We start from the raw sequence: 14,962 nt of genomic DNA, 5'->3' as shown, positions 1-14,962 counted from the left end.
CAATGTAATATATACGTAATACAAAATAGATATGTATATTTTTATTTGATTATAACACTTCTCTACAACAAGTACTCAATTAAAGGGCTACATTAGATTAAAGTTTGAAAATGAATTAATTATAATTACAAGTATTATTAATTTGTTACTAACTATGTAATTTGTGCATTATATTATATATTATATTTGTGCATTTGTGTACATTAGATTAAAGTTTGAAAATGAATTAATTATAATTACAAGTATTATTAATTTGTTACTAACTATGTAATTTGTGCATTATATTATGTATTATATTTGTGCATTTGTGTACATTAGATTAAAGTTTGAAAATGAATTAATTATAATTACAAGTATTATTAATTTGTTACTAACTATGTAATTTGTGCTCACGTAAGACGAATTCAAGACTAAAATTTAGTTTTAACTCCGTAATTCAAATTACAACAGTAATAGACCAACTCTAACTTTCCCCTTTTTCTTTTTAATGTGCCAGTGATGATTATATTCTTATGATTCTATCTATGGTCCTAAAGGACCCAGGCCTCCTCCACAAGCTTCTGCCAAACACCCTTGTCTCTTTGGCCTTCATTTTCCAACGCCTAACACCAATTGAGGTGAGGTCATCTTGGAGATCGTCCAGCCAGCGCAAGCTAGGTCCTACCTGTTCGGCGAGCTCCACCAGGTCGACCATAGAGGAGCCTTTTAGGCAGTCTTTCCTCCTCCATTCTCTGTACATGACCTAACCAGCGGAGACGACCTTTCTTTATAAAGGTCACGATATCTTCTTCTTTGTACATCTGGTATAATTCTTCGTTTTTCCTAATCCTCCACTGGCCGTTCACTGATGATTACTCAGAATAATTTGGAATAGAATTAAAATGAATTGCCTTTTTAATACTAACTATGATGTTGAGATACATCTTTTAATATACTAACAGAAAAATATTTACGGGTTAAAAAAGGCCCAGCATAAGGGTCTGTGACATCTAATACTTTCCAAAAAATATGATACTAGAAGTATTAATGAATTGTTGGGTACTTGCTATTTGTGCGCATCATTTGGTGTTTAATTAACCCTTATACTTAACTTTTAAAACTATAAGTTTTTTGTTAAGGAGATTGTTAATGAGAAATAAATGTGTTTTCAAAAAATTCCTCAACTGAAAGTACCTCTTTATTGGATTGCCCATTTATTTTATTTATAATAAATAAATAGGCTCCCTAGGGTTTGCTATAAACTTCGTTTAAACATTCTATACTCCATTCGTTTAGGGTAGTTCTCAGAGAAGGGATAGGCTTTCTAATTAGGTTAAATTTTAATGAACAGTTTTGCCAGCTAAATATTTCAAAAACTCGTTGTAAGAATCAAATATGTTTCAGGAATTTGGACAGTATTTGTGAGTTATAACATTGTGATTAGCAGTAAGAGTAATTCTGGCTAATGTTTATACCAGAGTTGTTTTTATAATCTTTAAAGAAAACTTCAACAATTTTTATGTTTCAGTTTCACAATTTTACTTGGAATACTCACAGATTTTACCATTTATATTAGAATTATTGTACCAAGAAAATTCATTTCTAGTGGAACATCGCCTTGAGAAGTATTACGAAGATTGCAGTGAAAGCCTAGTCGAATGAGAATTGTATCCAAGCAGATTTGTGGGCTCAAGAAGAGACTGGTTGTGTGGGTAGTTGATATTTATAAAGAATTCCTAAACGTGATTCTGTAAGAATTCCTTTTGTTGTGTTGTTAGGGTAAAAAAAAAAACAAAAAAGTATAAGAGAAGCTGTAAGCTGTAGTTGGGCCTGGACTGGTGTCAGCTCGGAGCTACAATAAGACTACAAAATGTGACGCTGGGGGAGTAATATATTGCCGAAGCCCTGTGTTGGAGCGTTAGAGGTGTGAGTTGCCGGCCACCACCTCTATTCATTAGCGGTACTGTACCTAGTACAGTCAATGGCAAAACTCCTCTCACCTACCTACTAAACTGCCTATCCGGCCGCTTAAACACTTTTAAAACACCGGCTCTTTATCTTTAGCAAGGTCTTTAGGCTACAATTATCGCAGTAAACTAATCAAATCGTTTAGAAAAACTAACATTTCCAGTCTAGCCTATTTTTGCCATCTTAATTAGTTCTTCTAAATGTAAAGGGAGTTAAAAAGAAAAAAAAAGTCTGCACGTTTTTTTTAATTTCTTATACTAATAGCAAATTTTAGAAATCACCTTCTCTTACATTTTTTGAGATCTCTGATTACAAAAATAAAACAAGTTTTTAGCGCATGTTCTAAAAAACCTTTTAACAGAATATCTCTAAAACTAAAGTATCTCAGAATACTTAAACTACGTATTTTTTTTTTCATATTATTGTCACCTTTTGGTAACAAAATTTCTGTTAAAATCCGTCATTTTTTTTTTTATAAGATTTGTTCCCAAATTAACAATTTCATTTATACTTTGCATACTATTTACCTGCGTAAACACCTTAGATCTTTTCACCGTTCTTTGACATTCGTTTTTTCAAAATGTTGTTAAGAATTAAGTACCACTCCAAGGTGTACCATGTGAATAAGTCACTGTTTCTTAATCTATACAATATCAAGAACAGAAACACGAGTTTTTTTTACATATTATTATTGAAACATCTGTTTCAATTTTATTTTAAGTTGAAATTATAAATACACACATGTTATTTCTATCACTTTTATTTGTAATGTTTTACAGAAAAAAACAAATTTGGAATGGATTCGGGATAAAAAACGACGTTAAGTTCAAGTATAGACACGGCGTTTGTTGAATTACCCAGCAGAAAAACGAAATGATCTTAACTAATGTGAGTGGTTAAGGAAGACAAAATGATTTGAATCTGTACAACTATTAAATTCAAAACTATATTTTATTATTCTTATGCTATATTATATGTTATAGTTTCGTCGATTTATTTGTGTATTAACTTCTTTCCGAGAGGGTTTCTGTTTATTCAATCTTCTTTGTTTCCCGTAAATTAATTAAAGAATATTTTTTCTCTTTGTTGTTTTACATTACGAATATTTTTAATATTAGAGCAGCAGACTCCTGAAGGACAGATTATTATATTGCCTAAGTGCTTTATTTTATTATTCATTTTGATTTCATTTGTTTTATTTTTTGAACACATTGATTTGTGAAATATACCTATTTAATGTGTAAATAAACTGTTAAATTAAAAATACTACAAGGCAATCATATTTCTAATTTAAATTGGAGTATTTTGTATTTTTATGTTACTACTTATTTACAACTGTACATTGCTGTAGAATATAACAAAAAGCCAAACACGTGTGTCACTTGTCGAAAGTACACACCCATTGTGAGGTGCCTTTGTAACTAAACATCCCAATTTTTCACAGTCTTCAGGTCATATACGCTTGAGGTGTTATATGGCAACACTTGTAATTTAGGAAGGATGGCAACTTAAAATGAGAATAACAGAGAATTGTCATTGGCGAAAAGGCTGAGGTATAATTTATTACTTCTTGTATGTAAACCAGATGGAATAGTTTTATATAAAGGCAAATCTGAGGTTTGGAGAAAATTGGTAAGTTCAAATAGAGGACAATTGGAGGAGATCGAGAAGGATTTGGGGAAGAACTAGCCAATAGGAGGCGAAGAACGAGAGACAGCAACGGGACTGGATAAACATTACTTAGAAATCCGAGGCCTTTTAAAGGTTGTAGTACTATTATACAAAAAAATAACTAAATCGGTATATCTATGTCATTATGGAGGAGATTAATAGCGAACTTTTCAGTATCCGGTAGCGTTTTTTGATATTTTGTCTGTTGTAAGTTGAATCGACGGTCCAGATATAATCCAAGGTATATCGTACTTTGCTCGCATATGGAATGGTAATTTGAAATAGATAGAACCAACTAAACTTCGCCTGACAGTTTTTAGAGTTACATCTAAACAGAAAACATTTTAGGCCAATCTTTTAGGGAAAAAAATTATTTCAAATAAGTGATTGTAATAATAAGCTCGCAAAGTTTAATACAAATCGCTAGAACCATTTTCGAGAATACCCCTAATTATCTCAAAATTTAACATATGCTTTTCGAGAACACCCCAAATTGGTTTCTCTTGGGAGGAAAAAAAGTTTAAATTAATTTACACTTTTTAGTTGATTGATTTATCTCGAAACTTTATTAAACTTGCTTAGAATTACGAATTTGAGATATTCTGTGAATAGACTTATACTCACGGAAAAAATTTGTAATATAAACTAGATTTACAAGAAAGTTACAATAGCCCATTATTGCTTTAGAGAGCGTAACCAAATGTGTTGAAAGTTAAAAACTATAAAACAATTAAAACTATAAAAAATGAAATATATTTTTCTTATGATTATAATTTATTTTATTTCTTATAGTTTTAATACGATGTATTAATATGTTGTATTCGTAGTCCTGTGGTTCAATATTCTAAATAGTTGTATTGTCTTATTTGTAATATCCAGGGCCTGAAGAAGACAATAAATTTGTCGAAATTTCGGCTAAAAGATGGAGTTGTTTTTTGTTCTGGACCGATTCTTTGATAATTGAATCCTTAATCTTAAAATTGTCTTTCCAAAATATCAAATAATTCATTCAATTAGTAACTTTAAATAATAATTTATATATTTTACGTACTTATTTTTTTAAAATTTGCTTTTCTTGAATGTTGTCTTTTTCAAAATTACTGATTCAATTGTATCAAAACATAGCAGTGTTTTTCTGATGTTAGATTTTGGGGATACTTAAGATCTTGCCTTTAAAATTTCCTACCTTCTCCAAGCAATACCGCTTTAACTTGGACTCAACACTGACAGATCTCTCTATAGCTCGGCTAAGATCGACCAATCTCGCAGCCCTAGCTACAGACAGATCACCACAGAGCTGTGGCCAGATTTTCCCCCCCGGTCGGCTAGGTCAATTCTAGCCGTAGGGTTCAACATCACTAAAACCGACTGAATTCTAAAATCTTCAGTTTAGTTTATATTGTTGTGAGAGGAGTGTAGTGCATCTCTCCCAGCTGTTGTTTCTATTCATAACTTTTAATTTTTAAGGCGAATTTTAAATTTCTAGTGATAACTTTAGTGGAATTTAATGTTAAAGTTTTATTATTTCCATGTTTAGAAGCCAATTTATTGGAATATCCTTTAAGTAAGTCCTAAATTTTGCAGTAATTCCTTAACTATTTCTGTCATATGTCTCCAGCTGACTAGTAGATCAGAGATTTGGCTTAGTTTAATCAATGCTTCAGAATAATTTGAATTGGTTGTATTTCAACAGTTAATAATTGTTTTTTTAAAAAATGATAAGATCGTACTGTTTTATTATTAATTAACTTCATAATTCATTTATTGACAGATCGATATTAGAACTAGAAAAAAAAATCAATTAGGTGCGAACACTCGCAAGACTTTTACTACTTTTCTTAACGTTTCTTTTAAAGAACGTTTGAAAAATGTTTTTTCAAATTTTTCAAAAAAAAAAGAAGATAAAGCTGCTGTATTGTTGTTTTACTGATTAATTAATTGATAAAATATTACTATAAATTGTTATTCTGCTTCAAATCCAACTGCTGGTCCTTAGCTTTTCTGGCCCTTCCTAGGAGCTTCTCATTTTCCGGTGTTGGACAGTGTCAGTAACGAGAGAACACTGCTTCACGACCGGCAGTTCACAGAAAAAAAAATTATGGGCGCCAATAATCTCAGATATTATCACGTTTTAAATTAAAATATTTAAAAAAAAAAAATGGTTATTCTGCTAAGAACAAAGAAATCTATTAGAAGTTTATAATCATGGAAATCACAAAAACAATTAAATTAACTTGGGCCAGATATTATGTTTAAAATAAAAGCGATTTAAAACTGTATAATGTATACAATGTTTTATAAAAAAAATTGAAAAATTATTCGGTAAAGTTGATACTTTCAATCTGCTGCTGATTTTGACCGAAAACATTGTCAGATTTCCCCTGGTGGCACATTGACCAGTTATCAAATTTGAACGTACTGAGATTATCCGTTTTTTAATTGTACTAGCTGGCCACAGATTGTAAGTTTAACATTCGCTTTATCGTCTTCGAGAACTCTTTGATATATGCAATTGCAGTGAAAACCCTAAATAGAAATATATTAAAATCGTAAAATATGCTGATCTGCACATTAGGTACAGTTTAACTTCATCTCTCTACCACAAAACGTCTTAAATGATTTTTAAACAAATCTTTAAAACGTGAGATATAGCCGATGTGATTTAAGATGTATACAAAAATTTTGAGTACATCCTAAAATAAAATAAAAATCAGTCAAGACCCACTTCTCAACCGATTCTCTTGGTATTCAGAAACTGCAAAAAAAAAAAAAAATTGGGTTCTTTATAACCTTATTGTGTATTCACGAACTAAGTTTTTGCACAATATCAAAATCGAAAGTCTTCAGCCAACTAGACGATGTCACACTAAGGTTAAGGTCAAAATCCGCCTGTTGGAACTACCACTTTACCGAATTGTTCTTTAAAGATTTTTCTCTAAAACGTTTTCCATAATTTTCTTTAAACTGGTTAACCAATTATATTCATCATATAGTAACTAAATCTATTCATTTTGTGAAAGGGGTAGGGGTTAGGCACCCCTTAAAAGTGCCACCTCTATAATAAGAAACTAATGCGGAATCTTTATTTCCAAATTTGAAGTTGACCAGCAATGTTGTCTTTTGGGTCTGTAGGCTGTATCCTTTTCTGTTTGGTACCTCCGGGAGTTTTTGGAGAGAAGAGGCGCGCAACGAGTTTAAATCATCCTGACAATTAAACAAAAACAAATTAACAATCATTGTATCACTTCTTTCTTGCTATATTTGTCCTTTTCATTTACATGTGATTAAAATTTAAGTGTTGCGGTCCAGAGGAAATTACCTAATGAAAATTAGTCATAATTTAATCATAGTTTATTTTACTATAGATTTTAAATAAAATTGAATTGATAAATCGACATGTAATCTTTTTTCATGAAGCCTGATTCGAAGTTTCATAGAATTTCCAAAAACAGTTTGGCGTGTATGTTTTTCTGTTAGTAAATGGAAAAATGTTATTTTGTCTGCTAAATTCAATTTTACAGGGTGTACTTCCCACTATAATGCATATCCTTAACGTATTTTTATAGCCTATAGTTGATGACCAAAATATATAAAAGCTTGATATTCGAAGGAGTTCGTTTTACTGTATAAAGAGTAACCTGGCTTCAGTAAGTCCTGAATAAGGAACCATGCTACTGTACTGGTCTAATATTACGAGGGTCGTTTGAAAAGTCCGTGCAAAGTCAGAGAGATAGCACTACTGGCGCGTATCGAGGTTATGTTTAGTTAGTAGCATCTCTTGGAAGAACACACACCAAGTTTCAGCCAGATCGGTCTATTTCTTTGTGTTTGGCATTCGTTTGAATCGAGGAAGTCGAGTGATTTTCAGAAAATGGACGAAAAAGAATTTCGTGTGTTGATTAAACACTACTTTATGAAAGGCAAAACGCCTCAGGAGACTAAAGAGAAGCTTGATAAACATTATGGTGACTCTGCACCTTCGATTAGAACAGTTTATAAGTGGTTTCAAAATTTTCGGAGTGGCCATATGGGCACAAGTGACGCTGAACGTTCTGGACGCCCTGTTGAGGTTACTACTCCAGAAATCATTGATAAAATCCATGATATGGTGATGGATGACAGAAGAATGAAGGTGCGTGAGATTGCTAGTGCTGTGGGCATCTCGAATGAACGGGTACATAATATTTTGCATCAACATTTGGACATGACAAAGCTATCCGCAAGATGGGTGCCGCGATTGCTCACGCTTGACCAAAAACGAAATCGTGTGAAGTGTTGCAAGGACGGTTTGCAGCTGTTCCAGAAGAATCCGCAGGACTTTAAGCATCGTTTCGTCACTGTGGATGAAACATGGATACATCACAACACTCCTGAGACCAAAGAACAATCTAAACCATGGGTTACCAAGAGGGAATCTGCGCCAAAAAAGGCGAAGACCGTTCCTTCGGCCGGACAGATTATGGCGACTGTCTTTTGGGATTCGCAAGGAATAATCCTCATCGACTATCTGGAAAAGGGTAAAACTATTACAGGTGCATATTATTCATCGTTATTGGACCGTTTGAAAACCGAGCTGCAAGAAAAACGCCCACGATTGGCCCACAAAAAAGTCCTTTTCCATCACGACAACGCACCAGCTCACACCTCAGCAGTTGTGGTCGCAAAATTAATGGAAATAGGGTTCCAACTCGTTTCACACCCCCCCTATTCTCCAGACTTGGCTCCCTCGGACTACTATTTGTTCCCCAATATGAAGAAATGGCTGGCGGGAAAAAGATTTTATTCAAACGAGGAGTGATTGCAGAAACGAATGGCTATTTTTCAGACTTGGACAAATCCTATTATTCGGAAGGGATCAACAAACTAGAGCAGCGTTGGACGAAGTGTATAAGCCTGAAAGGAGACTATGTTGAAAAATAAAAAAGGTTTACCCCCAAAAATTAAGTAGTTTTTATTTTTGCACGGACTTTTCAAACGACCCTCGTAATGTAGAACAGCAACCTGGAACTTATCTGGCATTTCCATCAACTTAGTTGCTGTCAAGTAAGATTTTACCAGAGTCTCCTACTCTTCCAATCTCTAAATCGGAGCCCTCTTCCAGCCAACTGTTCTGCCATCTTTTGTCCTCCAATGTAAGTGGCTACTGACCACTTTTCCCCGTCGGTGTGTATTCCATTGTTCTATCTCTTCGGACTATTTGTTTGAAGACGTGCGGCGTAAATTTCATACTACCTAAACTTTTTTTTTATACCTTATGCTGGTAATCGACTCCTTTAAATCTATATCTTGTATAATAATCTCATTTCTAATTTTGACAATTAGTCTAAAAATAAACTAAGACAAGGAAAAAAAAAGTAAATCGACTACAGCAAAATCATATTTTAAAAATTAATTATACCTTATCTACTGCTAATCAAAGTGTAATTTAAAAAGAAAAAGTAATTTAAGAAAAGTACAAAAGAAAACCTTTTAAGTTTTAGAACAAAATTAACATACTTATTCAACATAAAGAGGTTTTCTTTTTTCTGATTTATAGCGACTCTTTCCATGCTAAACTGACCTTGAAAAATTTCTTTGCAAGTGTCCTCTTGCCTCTGCAAATAAAAGGCACCAATTGAGTGAGTGGTCACTTCTGATTGTTTTTGTTTCAGTTAAGTGAGATGGTGTCATCACCCATTGGAGATTTTCAAGATGTAGTCTGCTTTAAAGTGTATCGATATTTCTGTGAAGCCCTCGAATGAGCATCAGGCAAGTTTTAGATGTATATTTTTGAATTTTCACCAAAAATAATTGTTTTGGGATATTTGAATCCGAAAAAGTGGCTCAAATCCTATTTTTTAAAAATTCTAATTCATTTTAAGAAAATAGTTTTTAAAGAAGGGATCTGGAACATCTCGTTTCCTCAAAAGACTTTTTATTATAGTGAACTTATATTAAAGTTAAGAACAATAAGTTAATAATAAGTTCGATCGTTAAGTAATGGTTAAGTTTTGGTGAATTGCTGTCGCGCTGAATTTTTAGTTCATAATAATTATTGATGTATCCGTCGGAAAATGGTGTCATTCCTACTTCTTCCCTCTCTACTGCGTACTTATCTTTCACCACCGTAACTGTTAGTTACATTGGTAAGAGCTGTAGTACCACTATAAGCTAATGAGTTTTATCCGCGATGTTTGCACCAAATAACATCTGCTTACAGCGCGTTGAATTTAATTGTATATTTTGTCATTGTAAAAATCGTACAAGGTGGTATATACATATATACACATACCTACACACATACATACACTCTCACGTACATTACACCAATATTAACAAATGATATACTGTTTCTAGGAGTTGTGATGGACAGCTTTTTAGTTCCCTAAGGCTGACGCCTTCACGCGATGGCCCGCATGTACACTATCTTCTTACTCATGTCTGCAGTATTTGGTAAGTATATTTTGCTAGATTTTATGACTATCTGTATTTTTTACTTGTAAGTGGGCAAAAAGAAACGTCTAGGCCAATGTATTAAACACCTTGATTTCAGAATGTAGATTCTTATTGTCTACTTAGTTGTAAGCTAAAATTCGGTTATCAGATCCTGCTGGAATTGAATGTTCTAGAATAGCTCCGGCATACAGATCTGAACATCAAACATCTATTTCATAATTGGACGTATTTCGGAAAGGCTGCTTTTCTTCACGAGCTGCTCAGGTTAGATTCTACGATCTACCGTCAGCTAGACTTCTGACCCCATTGTAGAAGTATATTCTCTTATCTTACTCGTAAGCTGACCACTGTCTGCTACTTAAAAGCATCCGTTTCGTGGTTTTCGGTAGCTATGGCAGGATTCAAAATCAACTTACACATCAGCAAGCCTAAAGCTAACTTCATTCTGCTAAAACAAGTTTTGAAATAGTTATTTTTGTTTAATCGATCAAATTATTAATTGCGATAAAAATTAAATTATTTCTAAAACCCGTAAAACAAATACAATGGATTGATCTAGGCCCATCAGCGGAGCCATTCTCCAAAAATGAATAATTTTTATTAAAGTTCCTGTCCGCGAGGTGGAACAGTCATTCGTTTTGAGATGGAACCTATTGGTAGTGCGGTTACATCTGAACTCTACTCTTTAACTAGAACGCGCCCAAAATGTTTTCATCCGAATAGATTACTTTGAGTCGAGATATTTAAATTAAAAAAAAAAAATTCTTTCTAGGTGCAAAAAGAGGCTGTTCCCGACTGGAGGGTTGCCGAAGAGAATACACCGCCGGCCTAGAGGAAGCTGGCATCCAGCAGCCAGAGCCAAGTCCTGCCTACTGCCAGGAACTGCGCCTATTTGGTCAGTGTGTCCAGAGGACCACAAAAGGTTGCCGAGGTGATCTCGCTTACCATTCTACCTCCTCATTGGTCGATGCACTAGCGAAAAGGTAAAGTTTAAATTTCTTCCTAATCACATTATCTCTAATATAGTGAAGATAGCGGCTGAAAATGTTTTTAGACACTGCCAGTTCTGCAGCAGGTACTCTTTATGTATTCAATGGATGGCCTGAACTTGTTTTTCTTTCCAAGGTCCACATTACCATTATTAATTTTTTTAATAACCAACAAGGATAGTAAGCTGATCAATATCAATGTTAATGGGCTACAGGTATAACTGCTCTCAACACAAATTGAGAGGCGAACGAAGACAAGGCGTTGCAAGGCCGGCACATCTTGCGTGTACATATCATCGTGCGCAGACTGTGGTCAAACAGGAATGTGGCCTGTACGGTGCACCTGATCTGAGAACCTTCTCCAGTCATTATCAGAAATGCAATGTAGTAGGCACGTGGCCATTATTGGATAACGATTACCTCGCTGTACAGATCACCAACTCGAGGATCGACCAGTCTTTAGGCATTGCCACAACCAAGGTAAGTTTTGCTCAAACTATCTTCACATAGCAGTCTTAAGTATTTTGAGCTATTTATTAATGTTAGGCTCTATTTTATAAACAGATAACTGTGATAATCAAGACAACTGAGGATGGCTGTTCTTCAGAGAAGACTTATGAAGCTACCTCTGAGACAGCTCTGCCGGTATTCTTTATCGATGGCACGGATTCTTCTGGCAAACAAAACAGTGTGCTTATTAATTCTACAACCATGGATAAACTACAGATTGTGGACATATATCTCAGGTGAGCATTTTAATTGAAATCTCTTTAATTGAGATATCTCTTGAACACTAAAAGTCGCAAAAAGCTTAGCTAGGCACTCGATATTGTTACTATTGCCACTTCCAATGATAACGTTTTGGCCAAAATATATCCAATGGAATCGCAACTTTACGAATGTGATTCTCTCGAAAATGACCCCAACAATTTTCATGCATTATGGAAATACATGAATTTGCTTTGACTATTTCTGGTGAAATTGATTTTAGGGGATTTCGGGAAACTGTAACCAAGGTATCCTTCTTAAGTGCCGTTAATACTATGCTTGTTTTGTACTCAGCTACTTTATATATACTATAAGACCCCAAAAGCGTTGCTAGGATTTCAAATTGGAAGAAATCTGTTAACCAGAAGCGCGGACATCTTATTGATTTTCCACGTTACTTTTCAAGTGTGGGTTTTGATTTTTGAATTTTACAGGTATATTGGGACACATGTTTCGATTAGGCAGGCTGGACAGTATCTGGGCTGTTCAGTGTCCATGCCGGTAGAAATTGTTGGACCTGTAGAGAGCAGTGGAGAAGTTGAACTTTGCAGGAGAGGATGTCCGAAAGCTCACCAGGTAAAATGAAACTATGAAAATTGCTGTTAAAATTAAGACTTATATGAGTATTGTTTCTTCAGCAGATCTTCGGTTGTTTTGATGCAGGTATGGGATGGCGCAGCCTGGCCGCACTGGTGTTCCCGGCACGCTGACGTCAACGCTACATCCGCTGACTGGTGCGTGTTTGAACTGATGAGCGGAGTGTTAGCAGAGCCTGCGATCGCCGACATAGCATACTCTAGGACGGCTTCACCATTCTATTACATACTGTTCGCTTACCCACTTGTAACTTATTCTTTGTATCTGTAAACATGTAATTACCTCCCTTTACCTTACACTTTCTCTTATTAGCTAAGAAAATCTAAAAAATTAAGAGAAAGTTGTGCTGAAATATTACTCACTTGAGAAACAAGAGAAGTTACTAGATAGAATAATAGTAAGCTGTACATACATGTATTTTTTCACTGCTAGCTAGTGGTTGGAAGGCGCTGTTCCGAGAACAGAGGACTCCTCGAGAACAGGCCAGGGTCGAGTTTGTATTTAAACTTCATAGTGACACGAACTTAACGTCTTATTTAATACATACTCATAAATCCATACACCGGACACCGAGAGGCTAATTCGAATGCTAGTTTTGCAAAACAAGGTAGCAAACAGCTGCTTATGTCATGAAGGGCTTCTCGCTATATCACAGGTCTCGATGATTTTTGACGGGCCATGCCTTCCAATTGTCCCTACTGCAGTACAGAATTAATTGTACCTGTTTTACACAGTATTTTATTTGAACATTAGTATTATTCTTCTTTCGAAGCAGATGAAAGCATGTCCCTTACGAGGTATTCTACCTGACAGAATTAGTGTATTTAGTCGTGAACTTAACCTCAGTTTATGGGCACTGTAGAAGTGTACAGTGCTTTTGCGAATTCAAGAGCTATACAGACCTCTACCAGCGTTTTACTCCTTTGGACCTACTTTCCACTGCTGCATCGGGCCACATCACTATTTTCATTCCGGGTACCCACTCCAATCCTCACCTGAGCCATCTTCTCGTTCTCGAGCTTAGCTTGCCTGGTTTCAACTGTCATCATTTCTTACACTATTCATGCAGATTTTTTTTCTCATTACTTTTTCCATTACTCTAATTCTGCTGTTCTTATCTTTTGTCTAGATTTCTGGGAGATGAGCTCGTACAGGTCTCTGCACCGAGGGGGATACTCTTAACAATGGAATAATACATTAAATTTTATTTTTTAGTTGCTCTGAGTAAGTTAATATCCTCAAAACTGAGGGCCACTCTCCATTTCTCCTGTTAATCTCCTTTATTACCATCTATGAATCTCTTTTACATCCTAACAGCGATCCTAAAATAGTTAAACCAGCTTCAACCTTTAGTTCTAAAATAAATTTACCCTCTCTTCGACCCCATCAGCTGACACATACTTCTCGAAATTAATACTCACAACCCAGTTCTAATATTCCATTCCTAGTTTTCTTATCATAAACTCCAGATCCTCTATACCCTAGGCCTACACCATTTAATTGTCAACAAAACAGATTGACGTTAAATACAGTTCCTTTAAGGGCCTCGAACAATTTTGTTGGCTTTTCCTGTTCAGTTTAGCCCAAAACTCTCTTCGTTTACAACAGTTATGATGATTTAGCTTAACATTTATCTCCACAAATTTACCGAAACGTTGGTATGAAGAAACAAAATTTGTGTTTGAATTTATTGATTGACCGCATCTCAATATTCCCCAAAACTCGTCAATTATCAACGGCCGTAAACCAAAACTATCATTAAAGTTTAGCTGTTATCGCACAATTAGGTATAACACCCATAAACTTAGTACCATTAGGAGTTAATTTGCATCTTCTTGAGTGTTACGGCAGAAAATAAAGAATTAGTTTTGTTGATTAATAGAGAGACTGTATGCTTTTCTAATTGTATTTGTTGTTTTGTAAAGCCCTTATTGCATATTACTAGCGTGCCACATGCATTCCTAATCATATTTGGAGAACGATATTTACAATAATTCCATTGTTGGTGTCCTCTCGGGTTCATGATAATGTAGGTGTACGCATCCATGGCAAATATCTTGAAAGATTCTTGTATTAGGTACTTTCATTTCCAATACTTTATCAAACAATTTGCTACAATTTATTGAGTCGATGGCGAAAAAATTTCCCACGTCATAGAAAAAGCAGATCTTTAATAAAAATTACTCACTAAACTAATTCCATGATGGTGTGGGTGGTATTTTTTCTTTACTGTACTGTTTATCCTCTAACTTAGAGACCATTTACGCTGAGCTCATTTGGCCAAAACTTCTCTGATTTGAGCCTTATCCTTTCTGGATGACGAGGATAAGTGGTGAGCATGTAGATTTTGTTGGACTAGCTTTCTTTTCGAAGACATAAGTTTAGTTTCAAGTTAAACTTGGTCAAATACTTGTACCAACACAAAGCAAGACTTTATGGCGAACCGAATCTTGTTTCCTTTTAGTTTTGCTAACTTGTGCCACCCACGAGTATTGCTTTGTGACTGATAAAATCTTCTAGACTATCCAACGTCGCGTGTCCAAACACTTAATAGC

General features: G+C 34.8%; 1 protein-coding gene across 1 annotated transcript; it reads left to right on the top strand.

The window, feature by feature from the left end:
- Positions 1-5,004: 5,004 nt before the first annotated feature.
- Positions 5,005-13,788, top strand: LOC141459089 (repulsive guidance molecule B-like). The gene is made up of 8 exons (XM_074137664.1): positions 5,005-5,182; positions 9,270-9,366; positions 9,955-10,050; positions 10,826-11,036; positions 11,258-11,522; positions 11,607-11,788; positions 12,245-12,386; positions 12,474-13,788. The coding sequence occupies exons 3-8, from the start codon at positions 10,005-10,007 to the stop codon at positions 12,675-12,677; spliced, it is 1,050 nt and encodes a 349-aa protein (XP_073993765.1). The 5' UTR covers positions 5,005-5,182; positions 9,270-9,366; positions 9,955-10,004; the 3' UTR covers positions 12,678-13,788.
- The last annotated feature ends 1,174 nt before the right edge of the window (positions 13,789-14,962 follow it).

Source organism: Rhodnius prolixus, unplaced genomic scaffold (genome assembly GCF_049639745.1).
Source record: "Rhodnius prolixus isolate KJV_2025 unplaced genomic scaffold, Rpr scaffold_11, whole genome shotgun sequence".
Taxonomy (NCBI): domain Eukaryota; kingdom Metazoa; phylum Arthropoda; class Insecta; order Hemiptera; family Reduviidae; genus Rhodnius; species Rhodnius prolixus.
Note: the sequence above shows the minus strand (reverse complement) of the source record. Positions and strands in the feature narration are given on the sequence as shown.

Excerpts from the sequence above, each read along its gene's own strand:
- LOC141459089 (XM_074137664.1), top strand. The coding sequence starts at position 10,005 with ATGGCCCGCATGTACACTATCTTCTTACTCATGTCTGCAGTATTTG. Across the intron at positions 10,051-10,825 it reads ACTCATGTCTGCAGTATTTG|GTGCAAAAAGAGGCTGTTCC; the intron begins GTAAGTATATTT and ends AATTCTTTCTAG. Across the intron at positions 11,037-11,257 it reads GTCGATGCACTAGCGAAAAG|GTATAACTGCTCTCAACACA; the intron begins GTAAAGTTTAAA and ends AATGGGCTACAG.